The sequence below is a fragment of the Camelus ferus genome, chromosome 2, assembly GCF_009834535.1.
Source record: "Camelus ferus isolate YT-003-E chromosome 2, BCGSAC_Cfer_1.0, whole genome shotgun sequence".
In the NCBI taxonomy this organism is placed as follows: Eukaryota; Metazoa; Chordata; class Mammalia; order Artiodactyla; family Camelidae; genus Camelus; species Camelus ferus.
Genome location: NC_045697.1, coordinates 6,160,508 through 6,179,595, shown reverse-complemented (window position 1 = coordinate 6,179,595; position 19,088 = coordinate 6,160,508). Strand labels below are relative to the sequence as shown.

The 19,088-nt window shown below is 57.1% G+C and overlaps 1 protein-coding gene across 1 annotated transcript in view; it reads left to right on the top strand.

Moving 5' to 3' along the window:
* Window positions 1-17,799, top strand: part of WDR1 (WD repeat domain 1) — a 40,823-nt gene extending 23,024 nt beyond the window's left edge. Inside the window, exons 6-15 of the mRNA XM_032493928.1 lie at window positions 1,355-1,432; window positions 1,776-1,856; window positions 2,173-2,406; window positions 4,844-4,931; window positions 6,554-6,710; window positions 7,886-7,973; window positions 11,045-11,155; window positions 13,208-13,381; window positions 15,001-15,145; window positions 16,894-17,799. Coding sequence (XP_032349819.1) covers window positions 1,355-1,432; window positions 1,776-1,856; window positions 2,173-2,406; window positions 4,844-4,931; window positions 6,554-6,710; window positions 7,886-7,973; window positions 11,045-11,155; window positions 13,208-13,381; window positions 15,001-15,145; window positions 16,894-17,000 — 1,263 coding nt within the window. The 3' untranslated portion in view covers window positions 17,001-17,799. The remainder of the gene's footprint in view (window positions 1-1,354; window positions 1,433-1,775; window positions 1,857-2,172; window positions 2,407-4,843; window positions 4,932-6,553; window positions 6,711-7,885; window positions 7,974-11,044; window positions 11,156-13,207; window positions 13,382-15,000; window positions 15,146-16,893) is intronic.
* The last annotated feature ends 1,289 nt before the right edge of the window (window positions 17,800-19,088 follow it).

Sequence of the window (19,088 nt, the reverse complement as noted above, 5' to 3'; positions counted from 1 at the left end):
TGTTCTCACAACTCAGCCTCTCTGGGCCTTGTTGTCTCCTGAATTTAAAAAAAAAGAAAAGGGGGCCCCTGGAGGTGGGAGGATGACAGGTGAGTGACAGTCACGGAGGAACAGCAGTCAGAGGGCCTGACGGATTCCTGCTGGGAAAGTTGATTCATCTTCACTTTCATTCATTTTGGCGGTTTGCGTGCCTGCTGGGAAGCGGCTGTCTCCCAACTCAGAACACAAACCCCAGAGCAGGCAAGGTGGGCCTGAGAAGCAGACTGAGCAGACACAAGACACTAAGAAGGCAAAACTGGCCGTTCGTGGCCATGGGAGCATCACCCAGTCCGTCTCTGCCTCCGTCTCCGCATGGTGTCTCCCTGTGTCTGTAGCGAGTCCACATCTCCCTCTCCCCACGAGGACACCAGGGTGTTGGCTTAGGGCCCACCCTAAGGAGCTCATCTTGACTTGACTGCACGTGCAGAGACCCTCTTTCCCATAAGGTCACAATCACCAGTACCTGGGATTTCAGCCTGTTTCTTCAGGACACAACTCAACCCATCACATAATCAAACACATGCCGTCCCTTCCACGCCAGCAGCTTGCAGTTTAAAATTGCCAGCGATATACTTGGAGGGTCGATCGGGGCAGGTGATATGCGTTGAGTCGATTTGCCTTTCTTGCAGGTTGTGTGTTCATATCTTTAGAGGCAACTAACCCCGTGCACGGAGGAGAGTTGGTAACTAACGCTCACCGTGTGCTTGCAGCTGAGGTGGGAGAAGGGCTGGGGTCCTGTTGGTGGCTTGTGGGTTTTTCAAAGGGTCATTCTCTGACGCAAACCCTTCTTGATTGAGGAAAGAGTGAGGTCATTTACTTACTTGGATGGCAGAATCACTCCTTGAGGCCATGTCTCCTGAGTCACTCAGACTCTTCCCATGAAGGTCATAACTGCTGTTTAACTTCTTTACAAACCTCAGTTGGTTCAGCAAATGCCCACCAAGCGCCTGCTGTGTGCTGGGTTGGGGCCAGGCCCTGGGGGCTCGGGGAAGAGCCTCATGTTCCCAGCCTCACTAAGCAGAGGAAGTTTGGGCTTGAGCTCCTCTGGGGCCTGAGGGAGGTGGGCCATTTCTGTCTGCGGAGATCAGGGGGCCCACCACAGCGGAGGGAGGCCCCCCAGGCAGAGATGCACCTGGCCAAGGTGGGCAGGCTGGGTTGGACCTCCCAGCGAGTCTGCTCGGCACTTGTGTTAATAAGGTCCAAAGCCTCCCGGGGACTGGTGGTCCACACTAGTGGTGGGCATGGGCTGCATACTTCACAGAGAGCCTTCTTGAACTTGCCTGTCGATGGTGGGTAACTGTCTCGTTTCCTGCAGGACCACAGCCGCTTCGTCAACTGCGTGCGATTCTCCCCCGACGGGAACAGATTTGCCACAGCCAGCGCTGATGGCCAGGTGAGGGCTGAAGGCCGTGGAGGTGGGGGTTCATCTCGTGTCCTCTGTGAGTTCAGAGCAGATAGACTTAGGAAACTGGTCTCAATGTGCAGAACTTAGAAGTCTCCCTCTTTCCCCCCCATCTCGGGATGCAGCTCCATTGAGGAGCTGTGTCATCAAAGCATGGTAGACCCTTTTAAAGGAGCTCAAAACTCATCTTTTAACACTAATTTACATTAAATCTTTATTGTAAGAGTCACTTGATGATGGAGCAGTTATTAATAGGGACAGCTCAGTGAGCGTGCTGACAGCCAAGAGCGATCACATGTCCCCGTGACCCACATGTATCTGTATTTCTTGAAAGATCTACATCTACGACGGAAAGACAGGAGAGAAGGTGTGCGCACTGGGAGGAAGCAAGGCTCACGACGGCGGCATCTATGCCGTAAGTACGGGTTTGTGTCTGTGGGGTCCTCTGGTGTGATCGGGCCTGTCTGCCATCATCCTTACATGGGTTGAAGTTGGAAGCTTGCGACGCGGGGTTGGAAGTAGGGGCAGTGGTGGAGTGCTGGTAGGCCACGTGGAACAGGGTGACGTGGCCTGGAGAGGCCAGTGGCCAGGACCCTCTTCTTGTCCTTGCCCTGTCGTGTTCCATCGCCTCCTGGTCCTCCCCGCTCAGAAAGGGGATCTGTGGACCAGCTGCTTTCTGAGGTCTCTTCCCCCGATAGTGCTCTGACCTGATCACCATTTTGTTTGAGTAGATCAGCTGGAGTCCTGATGGCTCCCACTTGCTTTCTGCTTCTGGAGACAAAACCTCTAAAATTTGGGACGTCAATATGAACTCTGTCGTCAACACGTTTACCATGGGCTCCAACGTTCTGGACCAGCAGCTGGGCTGCTTATGGCAGAAGGACCACCTCCTCAGCATCTCCTTGTCTGGCTACATCAACTACCTGGACAAAAACAACCCCAGCAAACCCCTGCGGGTCATCAAGGTGAGGCCAGTGCCCAGGAGCAGCTCTGCCGGCTGGTCCCGGCCGGGAGGGAAGTGTGCGCCCCACTGTGGAGAAGGGGCTCCGCCCTGGGGGTCTTGGGAACAGCAGGATGCTGGTTGCTTTGGGGATGTGAGTTTAGCAGAGGTGGGAGGCCAGATGCCAAGTTCCCCCGGAGCTGCTGTAAAGCTGGTGTTCAGGGCCTGAGGTCCCGGGCAGTGGCCCTCGCCCCTGCTATCAGGGTCGTTTGTCCCTATGAGGTCTGCCTCCCTCAGCTGGGAGTTCACCAGCTCTGTCCTCGCTAGTGAGGCAGGACCGGGAACAGACTGAGTCCCAGGATGGGGCAGGTGGTGGGGCATCGCCACAGACGTGGGGGTCCAGCAGGCCTCGGAGCTGGACCTTGACAATATGTGGGATTGGAATGTGGGAATGAGTGTGAGGCCCTTGTGCTGTGTGGTTAGAGCAGGTAAGGCATGAGGGGGTGGTGGGGAGTGGGAGGAAATGAACTTGGAGAAGTAGGTGGAGCTTGAGTGTGACCCTGACTAAGGATTCTGAGCTGTGCTCTCAAGGGAGGTCTTTCCACAGCAGAGCTGCATGTCATCCCCTCCCCGCCATGAGCCCTCTCAGGCCAAACCCGCAGCCCTGCTCACTCAGCTGCTTCAGGGCTGTGCGGACAGGCTCCGGGGGGTGTCTGGGCTTTATAGGGTTTGTGTAGGCCAGGGGCTGGGACAATTGCCCTGGAAGGAAGAGGCCGAGCCAGGCCTCATCCTCCTTAACTGTGTGACTGGCTCACAAGGTCCAGCGGGGCCTGGTGCCTGCCGCGTCCTGTCGAGGTGGGGTGCTGCTGACGGGGAGGGGGGGCCGGTCCAGTACAGGAGCCACACTGGCCCTCAGTGCCCGTCCTGCACCTCCGCTCCCATGAAGGTTCACTTGATTTGGCCCTGAGGATGGGGGCGTGGGGACCACCTACTGGACAGACTGCCAGCCCAGTGTGATGAGGATAAAGTGGAGGTGTGTGCATCCTGGCACAGAGCTGGCGGAGCTGGGAGGGGTCCCCTGGACAGTCGCTTCACTGGGCCTCCATGCGATGGAGGAAAATTGCTCTAGAGATTCAGGCATTGCTGTCAGCCCACTCTGTCTTTCTACGAAAGCAGCTTTCCATGGGCCTCTCCGACAGTGGGCCTGGTGGCCGTCTGACATGGAGCCCGGATTGTTGGTACCCGGACTGGAGCCACCCTGGGAGCGAGGGAGGCCTGGGCCTGACCACTCACTGCTGCCAGTGGCATGGGCACTGCTGGCCAGGCTCCGGTTCCTCCCCCAGGTCATCTCAGGACCCCTGTGGGCGTTTACAGTTGTCAGAGAAACCCTTCCCAGCTCTCCTGCCGTGTGCACGTGAAAATCCTCGGGTGTTTGGTGCTGAGGTCGGGCAGTGCGTGAGCCCAGGGACAGGCTGGGGTTGGAATAGCAGTTCTCGGCCCTGGCACATGTTCAGATCAGTAGGGAGCTTCCAAAACAGGCTTGCTGCCTGGCCGGCCCCAGCAGGACTCCATCAGAGCCTGCAGGGAGGGCTCTTAGAGGCTGGTACTTGTAAGAGTCACCCAGGTGATTCTGGCTCAAGCTTGTAGGTGCATCAGAATCACGTGAGAGGGCCCGCTTGTTAGAAGATGGTAGCTGGGCTGGGCCCCTGTGCTCAGAGGGCTCACCTGTGGGATGTGCAAGAGCTCGCATTTCTCGCAAGTTCCAGGTGAGGCTGCTGCCCCAGGCAGGGGACGAGCACAAGTCACCAGGCTTCTTGTTGAGAGCAGTTCTGAGTCCCCGGGCTGTGAGGGATAAGACTCCAGATGGGATCAACGCTGCTCTGAGGACCCGGCTCTAAGTAGAAGGGCTGGTGGATTGCTGTCCCATGGAAAGGACTTTGGATCTGTTTACTGGTTCTCCAGTCTCTGAGAACTGCGTGACCTTTCTTGGAAGACACATGCTGGAGTCGCGAGCTGTGCTTCTGGGTAGAGGACAAGCCATGAGCTGCTCCTAGTACAGAGGCTCCCCCCCGCCGCCTCCTCCCGCTAGCGCCCGGGCACCACTGCTTCGCCGCTGTCGAGGGTCAGCCCTGGGTGGGGCGCTTCCTCCACGGGTGTGAGCAGCATTTCCTTCTAGGGCGGGAGCTGCCTGGGTCAGGCTGCGCAGACTGGACGCTCTGCTGCTGGGGCTTCAGTTAGTGTACCCACCCGGGTTGGGGTTGAGTGCCTCGGAGGGAAGGGCCCGAATGTCACTGGTTTGTCAGGTGGTCAGTCAGCTCAGGAGGCTGGTGGGCGGTGTTTCAGGCCCACTGGGGCTGCGGCATTGAGGGCCTCTCCCTCCCCCTCACCCAGGGGAGAGCGGTTGACAGTCACAGGCAGGATGGTGTGTCCTCAGCTCACCCGCCCGTCTGTCTTCTCCATAGGGTCACAGCAAATCCATCCAGTGCCTGACGGTGCATAAAAACGGCGGCAAGTCGTACATCTACTCTGGGAGCCACGACGGACACATTAATATCCTTTGACTCACAGGGCTGGCTCCCGGGCCCCTGGCAGGAGAGGCGGGAGTTTCCTGTTCCCACGGTGCCAGAAACGAGGCCAGCCAGGTGGCGTCAGGACTCCTGCCCAGTCCTGGCTGCTGAGAGGTGCCACCAGGCCCACACATGGGGCCTCCAGCTCTGGGCCCTGACCTTGACCTGATGGGTCACTTGTTGTGCAGCCAAGCTTCCCTGAACTGGAGCTGCCTCTCTCCGCGCGGGGCCTGCTGCCGGCCTTGCCCCTCTCACAAGCAGCAGAATCAATGTGTTAAAATCCAATGGACTTAGAGCCTTTTGGTAAAGTCTCCTTGTTTTAAAAATGGGAAAAGTGAAACTCTGATGGCTAGGGCACCTTCGCCAACATCGCACCTCCTGGCAGCAGCAGATCTGTGTGGAACTGAGCTTCCCTTCCCTGTGAGGTGCTTTTTGGTCCCTCTGTAATGTCTCCTGGCACCCCTACAACCAACCCCCTTCTGGTGTTGGGAGGCCTGGAGCCAGTGACCCCTCCTCCCAGGATGGCAAGCGATGGAGCAGTTGTCTGAGGGGCTAGCCTCAGCAGGGCCTTGTGGCTGCTTTGTTCTGCCATCCCCCGAGGAGGGGCACTGGTGCTGCCTGAGGGGCCTGCCCTCCCTCGTCAGACTGGTTCCTGGTCTGTCCCAAACCCCGGACTTCTCCCACCTCCACAGCCCTGCCTTGTCTCTGCAGGGCTTCCTCACTGGGAAGGCCTCCCCTCAACCCCAAGGGAGGAGGGCAGACAAGGTAGTCCACTCCTTCAAGTGTAAGGAGATGGAGGGACAGCAGGGGCATCTTGCCCAAGCCTGCACTATACTTGGGCACAGGAGGCACTGGAGCAGCGTGCAGGCCTCCCCAGTCCTGCCGTCCTCAGCTGCCCCGGTGCCGGTCCCCACTTGGCACCGCCCCCTTGTGCCCAACCCTGGTGTCAGCGCACTGTGGCATTAACCTCCTATAGCACCAAGCTGGGCCTTCCCTCGAGAATGTGTTAGCAGTGGAACATACACGTAGCTTCCTAGGTGGACAGTCTGCACTGGAAATGAGTCATCGACTATTGGTGTAAAAGGAAAGTCTCATAACGTACTACAGCCCACCTCACCGGAGCGCCCCGCACCAGCAGCCCCCGATCTGGCCGCTCCCAGGTGGGTCAGCCCAGGGCCATCTACCTGGTGGCACAGCCATGGGCTGGATCGCAGGCTAGAAAGAGCAGGGGAAGCGTGGGCTCAGTTACACGGGGCCCCAGGGGACAGCAGCTTCCTGCTGAGCCCCATCTCAGACAGAGCTGAGTCCGTCATCACAGTCCTCACAGTCCTGTGACCTCCCGGGTCCTGTTCTGTAGATAAGCAGGCTGAGTGGGCACGCTGGGTTATAAGAAGCCTGCTGACACGTGTTGGGCCTTCTTGCTGGTTTACCAGAAGGTCTGCTCTCTGAAATCTGGACCCAGACATCCTCAAGCCATCTCCCTCAGGCCCAGTGCCCAGTCCCTGTCCCTAACATGCTGCCTGGGACGTGGCACTGGCCCTGGCCTCCCCAGGGGACAAGCACTGCCTCTTGGAGGCCGGACTCTTCCTTAACCCTCCGCCCCACATTACTGGGATTCGGAGACAGGGGAGAACGACTCCTTCGCCGGGAAGGGCCACACGAACCAGGTGTCCAGGATGACGGTGGACGAGTCCGGGCAGCTGGTGAGCTGCAGCATGGATGACACGGTGCGGTACACCAGCCTCACGCTGCGGGACTACAGGTGAGAGCTGCCCAGGGTCCGGGATGCGCCTCAGCCCCATGGGACCCTTGGCCTGTAGCCGTTACTGCCAGTGACGGCGTTCTCTGCTCCTCTCTCCTCTTGCCCTGAGCACTCGCTCTCCTAATGCAAGGCCCTCGGCCGGGAGCCCGGTCAGAGTCCAGGTGGCCCGCACAGACCTCAGCCAGGTGCAGGGTTCCTGGGATGCCGGGTAGAACGGGACAGGCCTGGTCTCACCGTGAGCTCCGTCCTCGCTCTGTCCTGTGTGTAGACCCCCGTGTCCTGCTGGACATCTCACTGGACACGGCTCCTGGAGGACATCTCGGGCACAGTCACACCAGCGTGTCCATGGGCCTCACCTGTCCTGGGCAAGCTAGGCGTTGAGAGTCAGACAGACCTCCCTGTGAGTGCACTAGCCACCCCAGGACCCAGGTGTCCAGGCCCTGGTGTCCTCTCCGTGCTGCCTGTAGTGAGCCCCCGGCATTAGCGCATTCCTCGTGAAGTCCTGCCGAGGGGCCGTGCCGCCATCCTGAGCCTCAGCTGATGAGAGGACCCAGGGCAAAGCCACGCCTGGTCACTTTGTCACAGGGCCCATTCACTGAGCCTCAGGGACTCCACACTTGGCCCAGTTATGTGAAATTTTTCTCAGTTTACCATTTTCAAATTTTTCCACGTACAGATTTTTCTAGGATGCATTCATAGTTTTAGCCAAAAGTAAAGATAACACAGTTTTTACACATAAAAAATACGGGGTTTATTTTTTAATTACTCTGCGGAGGAGACTGGTTATTCCATAGGAATTGGGGGGGGGCAGAACCCAATTCTGTCTGTACCCAGAGAATGCTGAGGGGTCTGGCTGACACACGTGGGGACAAAAGCCATGACAGGGCAGTGATGAAGCGGGCCCTTGTCACTGATGAGTGGGAACAGAAAGTACTCCCTTGACTTCTCCCCACCCACTTCCCATCATCACAGCCCCTTCGTGACTCCTCTTCTCTCTCCCAGAGTCTGAGTCATTTCTTACCCCCTCCCTTGCTTTAGCCAAGGCTCCCTCAGGAGAGACCGCAGCAGAATTTCCTTCTCAGTCACCCAGATTGCCGTGGTTCTGCAGTGAGTGAGTGTTTACAGCCACACTGCCCACTTTGAGACTGAAGTAACGACTTTCCTTCTCTCTGCAGCGGACAGGGAGTTGTGAAGCTGGACGTCCAGCCGAAGTGTGTGGCTGTCGGCCCCGGGGGCTACGCCGTGGTCGTGTGCATTGGGCAGGTACTGCTCCTGCTGGGGTTTGGCTGGAGGAAGAGGTGGGAGAGCAGGTCCGAGCTGCATTTGTCTGGTCCCCACTTCCCTCTCACCTCCTTTAACCCCATTTCTACTGAGCCCTGCTTGCACCAGACTGTGGGCTTCATGGGGCTTCACCAAGCATGGACAGTCCTATCAGTTAGGCATGGCGCCGTCTCCATCTTACTAGGGAGGAAACCAAGGCTCAGAGGCTGAGCTACCCAGGGTCTGCGTCCAGCAAAGGCAGAGCTGGGATTTGAAGCTGGGTCAGAGCCCGCACTCGAGCTGCATGTCCACCACCCAGGAGGCCCACGAGAGGCACAGCCAGGGTGGCTCTGCTGTCTCTCGTGTTCAGATCCGAGCCCTGCAGCCTGGGAGCTGTGTGACCTCAGGCAGTTTCCTCACCCTTTCTGAGCTTGTGTCCTCATCCCTTGCAGCTCCCGGGGAGGATTAGGAGAAAGTACGTTTTGGGCGACTTGAACCGTCTTCACAAGCAAGCGGGCTGAGGCTTATTGTGACCGTGAATTCCCGAGGCCACGTGATGGTTGGGGAGGGTAGCACCCAGAATAGGGTTCGGGGTTCCAGCTCTGCAGCCTGGTTCTCATTCAAGGCGGTAAGGTCTCTACACCCATCTCTTGGAATTTCTGGGACAGATCGCCCTTGACTGAGACCCCGGCCTGACCCACTTTACACAAGACTCTGCTCCATTGTGAACACCGTCTGTCAGCAGACCTGGGCGCCCCAGCGTGCGGATCAGAGAAGGCAGGTGTGACGGAGCCCCCGTTGGCACGAGTGGCAAACCTGCCACAGAGAGCTGTCACCCGGATCCGCCACCCCTCCTCCATTCTCTGAACTTAATTGCTTCGGGGAGAAAGGATTCCTGTGTGTCCTAGATAACACCAACTTCCTGCCAAGCAATTACTGCTGACAGCCTTGGTGGTCAGTGGGGGTACAAAAGGAATCAGCAGCCCGGAGCATCCTAGCTGGTGGAGGAGAGACTGAAAGTTGACCTTCTAGAAGGGCAGGCAGAGTGGGCTGCGGCTCCGTGAAGTGGGCACTCCCAGCCTGGTATCTGAGCACCTGGCCTTTGTTGGGGAGAGGATGGGAGCTGGGGCTCCGAGTTCCCGGCCCCGCCTTCTCCCGACCATGAGCCTCAGTCTCCTGTCCGCGGAGCTGCGGTCGGGACAGGCTGTCCTCTGAAGCCCTCGCCAGGCTCACGCGAGGACGTTCAGAGAGGGGCCACCTGGTGCTCTGCTTGGGAGGGGCCAGCACAGGCAGGGTTCTCCCCTGGGCCCCACAGATTCCAAGGAGTCTGGGGGCCTTGGGGTCAGGTGTGGTGATGGTTCTGTGACAGGCCGGAGCTCCCCCAGTTCCCTAGGGCGCCCTGACCGCCGCTCCAGGAAGAGGGCTTCTGTAGAACTCCCCTTTGCTGCAGAATGTGCTGGAAGGGGCCCGTGATCGTAGGTCAGGGAGCAGCCACGCTCCAGTCTCTGCTCTTCGGCAGATCTGCGCAGTTGCCCGCAGCCTTTGTCTGTCAGGTATAGGTGTGTAAGGGCCCTGCCTGAGCTGGGCAGTTGATGGAGTGAGTGTCTCTCCAGGTGCAGTGTCAGTAACAGATCTCAGTGAGGGTGCTGCCGCCTCCCCAGCCCCACAGCACAGCCCACAGTACACCCCCGGGCGGTGCAGGGTCAGGGGGCTGGGGCAGCTGGTGGCTTGAGCGGGGATACAGTGGGGTGAAGCCATAGTCGTCACAAGTGGAGGCCAAGCTGTCTGGTCAGTCCAGTGAGTTAGAACCGGGAGGCGTGGTGAGGAGCGGCAGCGGTGGGGACAGTGTGGGGTCCCCCGTCCTGGGGGGTCCTGGGCTGTGTGCCAGAGGGCAGAAGGCACAGCATGGTGGCCAGAGCAGAGATTTGGGGTCCTGCCGCCTGGGCGTGAGCTCCAGCTCAGCTCTGAGAGCTGTGGGGTGTCAGCCCGTGGACAATGCCCTGTACCTCATTTTCTCCTATCTGCCCGGAGGTGCGCCTGCCATCCTGGGGTCACCACGCATGGCAAGACTAGTGGCTCACACTAGGTGGACTCTAGCTGCTGTTTTTGTTTGCTTTGATTAGAGACTGTATTTACCCTGAGCACTGAATTCCGTCTTCGGGGTGGGTAGGCACCACTGGGTTCTTAATCCCTGGGAGGAGGAGGCTCAGGATGGTTCTAGGTGGCTGAGCCAGGACCAGGGCCTTTCTGTGGTGCCTGGACACCAGGGCGCTCTGCCCGCCTGAGTTCTCTGTCCTGCCGAGTCAAGTAGGAGGGGGAACCAAGGCAGGTGCTGGCTGGGGCTTGGGGAGGTGTAGCGGATGCCACCAGGCCACTTGGCCAGGAGCCGTCTGTCTGTCCTTCCCTCCCTGCCGGGGCTGGAGGCTGGCAGAGAGCAGAGGGCCTCTGAGAATCTGGGAATCCCCACGCTGCCGTCCACCTGCTGGAGTCAGCAGCCGGGGGCCCCAGTTTTCTCTGTAGAACAGGCACCAGCACTGTCCCAGGCTGTGGGGACTCACACACTGCAGGTCCAGATTGTAAAAGGTATTTCTTTGGACCTGAGAACTTGGAAGTCTAGCCTGTCCTGTTCGTTTTTAGTGTCGGCTTTGAGCCCTGTCACAGTGCTGTGTCTTCTTGAACCCATGAGAACTCTGCTCAGCAAAGCTCGTTTATTACGCTCACTGTGCAGTTGGAGAAATGAAAGCTCAGGTGTCGGATGGCTTTCTAGGAACTCAGTGCTGGTGGTGACAGCAGCGTCATTATGTAGCCGTGACAGTGATGATGGTGATACAGCCAGTGTTCATTCCGACACTGTGACGAGGAACTGTCACTGGCATTGTTGACGGATGACAGACCCTGTGTGACACCACAGGGTCACAGGGCCAGGACTGATCCCACTTACGGTGGCTGAGCCCCGGTGCTGCCCTTCCCTACCCCATGCCACCCCCGAAAGTTTCAGGACAGCGCCCAGCCCAGGCCTGAACCATCCATCCCGGGGCCTCTGCGCCTCTAACGGCTGCCCACGTGTTTCCTAGATTGTCCTGCTGAAGGACCAGAGGAAGTGCTTCAGCATCGACAACCTCAGCTACGAGCCCGAAGTGGTGGCGGTGCATCCCGGCGGCGAGACAGTGGCCATCGGGGGCGCGGTAAGTCCCTGCCCCACGCCCTCTGCCCTGGGGTATCCAGGCAGAGGGAGGGCGTGGCAGCCAGCCGGGGCGCCTCCTGCTGCCCGAACGAGAGCCCCCCCACACCCCTGGGTGATGCAGCGTGTCCTGAGAGACCAAGGGTCCTGGCAGCGGGGTGGGCTGTGCTCGGGGACTTGGGCAGGGACGCTTGCCCTGGGCATCAGCCCTGTGAGCAGTTGGGAGCTCATGGGTGCAGCACCTGGGAAAAGAGCTGGCTCCGAGCTGGGCCCGTCCTCAGCCGGGCTCAGGGGCGCAAAGAGGAGAGCAGCCTGAGAATCCTCGCACCTGGGAGGTGAGGTGTCAGCCTCAGGGTTTCCTGGTTTCCCCGGAGTCTGGCTTCCTGTTGCCCGCAGTCCTGGGCAGCTCCTCTGTCACCTGCTCTTCCCCCTCTAGGTGTCCTCGACACACCTCCACCTTTTAGAAGGCAGCTCTCAGCCAGGGCCCTGGGTGGGGGCTCAGGGTCAGATGTGGGGTTCCAGCCCTATCCCCCCCCCCCATACGGCCACACCCTGCCCTTTAGACCTTTGCTTTTCCTCTTAAAAAAGAGAGAGAGATGGCCTGATGGTCCGTCGCCTCAGCCGGTGCCTCCGGGTATTGGCAGTTTCACCTTCCCGGGTGTCCTCAGCCCTGGGCCTGTGTGTCTTAGTCAGGCACACACGTACATGTCCGCGTTTACACCGCGTGTCCCCTTGTCCCACACACACCGGTCTGCACTTACTTTGTTGACGTTACAAAGTTCCAGCAAGTAGCCGTCCCGTCACTCACGCCACCTGATGGCAGATGTCTGCGCTGTGGGGCCTGGAGATGTCCCCTGTGCCGTCTGTGAGCACAACCTTCTCCCCTCGAATGTTGTCTCCTCCTCACACGACCTCAAGCCCAGACTCCTGCCACGTGTGGCATTGAGTGGGCTTGTCACCGACCTCGAGGACTCTGTGCTCAGAGCCCCGGCCTGGGGCTGGCCTCACCATTCCTCCCGTGTTACAGGCGGGGCAGGAGCGCATCAAGATGCAGCCAGGGGACCTTGTGACTGTTGGGCATGCTGACAGCTCAGCTGCCCCCAGAGGGACCCACCCCATCACCCCCGTTCCTTCTCTGTCACTCTCATCTGCTCTCTCTCCACCTTCATTAGTTCATGCAGTGTGTGTTACACTTCCAGGCCCTGAACAGGGCTCTGGGGCAGAAAATCAGGGGGCTCCCTGCCCTGGAGGGCAGGTGGCTGAGGTGCGTCCACCTTGGTGGGGGTTCCCAAAGGTCAGCACAGATGCCCAGAAGCCCCCTGCATGCTCCAGCTGAGGGGAGTCCAGCTCAGGCAACTGAACGTCCATTGGGCATCCCTGACCCAAGGACCCTGGGGCTGGGGACAGCCGGTGGGCTGAGGGCAAGCTCCTGAAGAGCAGGGATGCCTCCCAGGGAGAGGCGCCTGGACACCACAGGGATGGGGTTTGCTAGGAGACGGGCTGGACGGGGCAGGGAGGGGAGCCTGGTGCCTGAGGGGCCCTGCCGGGTTAGCGAAGGGCTGTGGGGCACAGGGCACAGGTGGAGGGGACGGCCACCTTAGGGGCCTTCCTGGAGAGCTCACTTGTGAACAGATGCTTCTCAAAGTTTGCCTGTGAACACCTGCACCAGAACCTCCTGGAATATTTGTGGAAGAGCCAGAGTCCTGAGCACCCAGAGAGGCAGAATCAGAATTAGGGGTGCCTGGGACCCTGCATTTTAATGCAACTAATTTAAATATAATTTTAAAGCAATTGACCGTAGAGTACTGTAATTCTGCCCACGTGCTAAGCCGTGAGGACTGCTGCAGGGTTGTAGGAGGCGCTGTCTGGTGCCGTGAGGAAGGAGGAGCCTCTCTCCTGGCACAGGGGCTGAGCAGGGACAGTGGTGGGGGAACTACTGTTTATTTCTGGTACCCTGGACCCTCTCTCCAAAAAGAAGGGTATCAGGAATGCGTGTGTGTGCGTGTGTGCATGCACACCTGTCAGGCGAGTGACCCGCTGCCCCTGTGTCCTGCAGGATGGGAACGTCCGCCTGTACTCCATCCTGGGCACCACGCTGAAGGATGAGGGCAAGCTCCTGGAAGCCAAGGGCCCCGTGACCGACATGGCGTATTCCAACGACGGCGCCTTCCTCGCCGTCTGCGATGCCAGCAAGGTGGTCACGGTCTTCAGCGTTGCTGATGGCTACTCGGTGAGTGGGCGGGTCACCCTCTCTGTCCCCACCCTGGGCAGCGCAGGTGGCAGATGCACAGGACACGTGCGGCTTTATTGCTCCGAGAATGTGAGTGATGAGGGCCCAGAAGACTCCCCATCGTCCGGCAGCCGGCGGGCTCCTCCATCCTCCAGGTAGAATAGTTGCCAGAAAGGGAATGACCTCGTTGGCCTGACCGCATGACTTCCCGGACCTGATTTTTCTCCTTGTCCAAGGGCTTAGACTAGATTTTTCCCGAGTCACATTGCTGTTTAAGTCCTGTAAACTGTGAGCACTCAGAGGTGGGTTCTGGGAGGAACAGCTTCAGAGTCCCTGGAAGCTCATCCCACTCTGAGCAGGATGGTGAGCGCGCTGGCTTGTGAGGGGCAAGTGTCCCGTGTCGGCACCAGGCACTCTGTGCCAGGCAGCAGTAGCCCCGTTTCACCAATGAGACTGCACTCTGGAGGGACTCGGTCCCTGCTGGATGTGGGAGAGCTGGTGTGACATGAGACAGATGGACAGTCCTCTAGTCCTTGGACACTTAGGACAGTTTGAAATGGACAGCAGAGTCAAAAGGATTTACCACCTGGATGCTACCTTGGCCATTTACTATGTCACGTTATCCATCTAATAATCTAATTTTGGGTGCATTTAAAGTCAATTATAGGCATCTGTACATTTCTCCATTAACACTTCAGCTTACATATTATTAATTAGAGTTCGGTGGTTCCTTAGTTCTATCTTTGTCTATAAAGTTTACATAAAACGAAAAACAAACGTGGACAGAAGTATACGCATCCCTGTGCCCGCACCTCCCATCCACACCTCCATCAGTGTGAAGAACCTCCGACCTCCCAGGAGGTTCCCTTCCACCTCCGTAGCACAGTTCTCAGGTTCTGCATTTATCACATTTTAAGTGACAAATGCATGTAACAGGCTGAGTAACCTGCAGGAGTAGAACAGGAGATGGAAGAGGCAAACGTGAAAAAGAAAGTCGTGGTGAATCTAGGAATTAAGAACAAGACAAATGCTTTGCAGTAGAAGCGTTCCTAAAGCTTAAGTTAGACAGTGTGACTTCTCCACACCCACCCCCTGTGGTAAGGCGCTGCCTTGAGGCTGGGACACGCTGTAGACACAGCCATGCACAGGGGGCCGCCCCTCGCCTGCAGGCCCACCCCCAGGCTCCGGGGTGAGGAGGTGTGTGTCTGCGGGGAGAGGCGCCCACCCCCATCCCGCTCACACATGAACGGAGCACCGTCCACGCCAGGCAGGACCTCCTTGCCTCCATTCCTGCGTTTCCATCTGTCCTCTTACTAGGCCCAGAGCTCCGCAGGCAAGTGGGCACGTGAAGCCCATGTGATACAGGCTGCGAGGGCAGCTCTGGGGGCCTGTGGGCTGCTGGTTGATCTCTGGTTGCACCTTTTTGTGCCTCCGCACAGCGGGCACCCTGGGGTGGTTACAAGGAGCTTGTGAGGTGGTGAGGGTTTCAGGAGCCTGGCACAGAGAAAGTATTCCGTGCGTGCTGGCTCTCGTTACTGTCACCGGGAGGGTTAGAGGAGGTGACACCCACTGACTCTGCCTGAACCCTGACCACCTGCCTGATTTCAACCCACATCCAGGAGAACAACGTCTTTTATGGACACCATGCAAAGATCGTCTGCCTGGCCTGGTCTCCAGACAACGAGCACTTTGCCTCAGGTGGCATGGACATGATGGTGTACGTGTGGACCCTCAGTGACCCTGAGACCAGGGTCAAGATCCAAGGTGAGTCGTGTACCTGCCTCGGCTCCCCAGACAACTCCAGAGCGGCTTTCTCAGGCCCCAAGGTCCCTTCTGTGCTTTGCGGGGGTGGCTTCGTGGCGGCCTGGGTCTCCAGCAAACATCAGCTCTGCTGGTCCATGTGGATTTGCAGAGGGACCGAGGGCGCCCGTGTGTCCAGCATGAGAGCAGGTGGTCTGCATACCCAGGGTACCCGCTGAGCAAAGGGCTTTTCCTAACACCTCCTTCTGCCTTAGTGTGTTCAGGCTCCTATCAAAATGCCCACACTGGGCAGCTCATAAAGCACAGAAATCTCCTCATGGATCTGGAGGCTGAAGTCAAGGATCTAGTTCCCGGATGGCTAGGGAGGGTCCCCTTCCAGGTCACAGACTTCTTATGAAGTGTCCTCACATGACGGAAGGAGCCTCTCTTATAAAAGCGCTAATCCCATTTGTCACTTAGGCTCGTCCTGAAGGCCCCACCTCCCACACCATTGCCTTGGACATTAGGTTTTCAATTTAGGAATTTTGGTGGGGACACCAACAGTCAGACCACAGCACTGCCCTTTCCCCACCCACCCCAACCCCTTCAGTCTAAACTCATGACCAGGTTCTTGGTCTCTAGGACTGCAGCTCCCATAAAAGTATAACGTGACTATGTATGGACTTGACATTTTTCTAGCAGTTACGTTTTAGACAGAAACCAGTGGAATTATTCTTAATAGTAAATTTTATTTAACTCAATACATTATTTTCACATGTAACAGTAGCTCACTTCAAGGGCTCCGTGGCCACAGGTGGCTCGCGGCCCTGGGTGGGACCACAACCCGTCCAGGGTAGGTCTCAGATCCTCCTGTCCCCGGGTTGCTGCCTGCCGCCCCACTACATGGGGTCTGGTCCCTTCTCATCCATTCTCTATCCGGCAGGCAGCCTTTTGTGTTAACCAGAAATGGGATCCAGTCCAGTGTCAACCCCCCTAGAGCTCTTTCCCATGCATGCTACAGTGGGAGGGGGAGGGCCCCAGCGAGCTGGCACCATGCAGGCAGGCGGCCAGTTCAGGACGGAGGCGGGAGCGGAACAGACTCAGATAGGCCGTCCTGGTCTACGTGGAAAGCAGCAGTTTTGTAGTAAAACTTGAGCAAGTTCAAGACGCAGCAGGAGTTCACAGGGCAGAGTGGGAAGTCCATGCTGAGGGGTCACAGGTCACAGGACTGCACTGGCCTGAGGTTAGGGTGCTCTGTGCTTGGGTCCCCCAGCCTTGTGTTTCTCAACCTTTTATTCATTGTTGCCCCATTTTTTTTACTGGAGGTCCGGGGATTGAGGACCTCGTGTGTGCTAAGCATGCACTCTGCCACTGAGCTGTTACTCTCCCCCCACTGTCGCCCCATTTTAATGCACAGATACACTGTGTCCTGTTCGTGCATTGTTTGTATGTTGTTGCTTTATGCATAGAAAGTTTTTTACTCTGGGGACGGGAGGGGCAATTTTGCCTCTGACAGTGCTGACACCCGGAAGCTCCAGCCAGGATGCTGCTGGGACCAGTGTCACTGGTTCCGGGGCTGAGAGCACCTCCTCCCGCCCCATCACCCAGACTCTCCCCACTGGGAAGAGGGATGGTGTCTGGTTAACCAGGGTCGTGTTTGGTTTCTTGGGGCCCTGCGGATGATCTGGCCCAGGCTGTCCCATCTTCTGATCCAAGGTGTCCCTAGGAGCAGAGTTTGTGGGTTCTGCCTAAATCCCTTCCTTTCTCCCCAGATGCGCACCGCCTGCACCACGTCAGCAGCCTGGCCTGGCTGGACGAGCACACGCTGGTCACGACCTCCCACGACGCCTCTGTCAAAGAGTGGACAATCTCCTACTGAGGAGCCCTCCTCGGACTGACCGAATCAGGGACTCGGGTTGAACGCAGCTGAACAGTGACGCCTCTCTCTCTCTGTCCGCCCCCGCCCCGCCCCCAGGGGGGCGGGGCCTCGCCTCGTGACCGCCCCGGCCCTGCCCCCGGGAGGGAGGGCCCCGCCTCCTGAGCGCCCGCGGCCCGCAGGGCGACCCTGTCTGTACACGTCCTTCTGAAAGCTTTAGACGGTGACAGTTTGCACATGGAAAATAAAGTGAGCACTTCAACAACGTGTGGCGCGTGACTCAAACCCACCGCCCTGCTCGGCCGCGCAGAACATTCCAGAGGCAGAGCCTCCAAAGCACACAGACTCATCCCGCTCCCCGGCTGCTGGTCCCTTCTGGTGTCCGCGCCTGCGGGAAGAGGGCGCAGGGCCGGCGCTGTGAGCAGATGGCGCTCGGTTCCGGCCCGGGGGACACACACAACCTGCATTTCACTGTCCGTTTTTGTGCTTGATTTTAAGAATGGAGTTGTGGGATTTGTTCTGTTTTGGGTTTTTTGTTTTTTTTTTTTAATGTATCCTACCTGATGCCTGTCAGTGTTTACGGCGCTGCCTCCAGGCTTTTGGATCCCTCGGTAGCCAGACGAGGCCTCTTGGTACCGTTTGACTCTTGTGCTTTGATGTCTTTCTATCTTTCTTTCCCTCTCTGCCCCCCAGAGCAAAGATTAATTTAAAGGCAAAGATGGAGTCACTGTAAACTAACCTGTCCTCATTTACACCTTCCTTTTCTTTTCCAGTGCAGAAATTAAAAGTAAGTATAAAGCAAGGTGACTTGGAGTTTCTTTGCGTGTGTCGGAATCACTGGTAAATTGTTGGCTGAGAGCTGTCCCTCCCCTTGCACTTGTGAAAACACTTTGAGCGCTTTAAGACATTAGACCAAGAACTAATTAAATACCTTTTCTCCTCACTGTGGGTTGCTGACTTTGTGATGGGGACACATGGGACGGGGGACGTTGGAAGCTGCGGACTCTGGGAGCCCACTCGCCTCCCTACTGCCCAGTCACAGTGTGACCTGGGCCACCTCACTCCACTTCTCTGTCTAGATCCCACCTGACTCAAGTTCTGTGGCAGCTCGTGACCCCTCTGGTACTGCCATCAAAAGTAAGGAATACCGCACATTTTGATGTTGAAAAAAACAGAATTCCCAAGCATCCAAATTAATGGAAAGGTTGTCTTATTCTTGGCTAGAAAGACATCATAAAGTTGTCCATAAATTTGCAGTCCCAATAGAAAGTGTCCCCCTTCTGTTCTCATATTGCTTCTACAGCTCTTGTATTTAAAAAAAAAAAAAAAAAAGGCTAAAAAAGGAAAAGAATGAAATGTTAGTCTGTAATATCTAAAGCTGGGGCCACCGCAGGACACAAAGTCCAGGACGGATTTGTTCCAGGGTCAGGTACCTTTCACATAATGGAGGAATTACTACTCAAACTGGGTAAAAGTGGATAACAACCTGAAAAAAGTAGGCTTGCTTGTCTATCCTGACACCAGATGCAAGATCTAAAAGTTGATTCAAGTTTTGAATTTTAAACAATGGAATTTGAGTACTGGAAGGAAAGCATGGGTCCTTGTATAGTCATACAAATGTGTTTCTAAGAATGACATAAATGGTCGGGGAGGAAAATATTGGTATACTTGACTTGAAATCTGCATTGAAGGGGGGAAAAGCCACCATAAAATTTTAACCATGGCAAATGCCAAACAAAAAGATGTGTAACTATGTCTGATGCTTGGTATGATTTTTTTTAAATGGAATTATGTGTCCACACATGGGAAAGTTTCCAAAAAACATGACTAAGGAGTAAGTCACTGCATGATGTGTACACAGTGACCACAGCTATGAGAGGAGATGCCAGGCTCGGGATTTAAAACAGGGCTTTCATCTGGAGAAGGGCTATGGGGCTGGGGGGAGAGGAGGGTGCTCACCAGCCCGCCCGGGGCCACCTCCCCTCCCTCCCTCAGTCCCTTCACTCACGTAATCAGGCGTTTTACAGCAGAACTTGGGTACACCCAAGACTCTACTCATTTCAAGGAGGAGCCTTTGTACTCACAGACTTT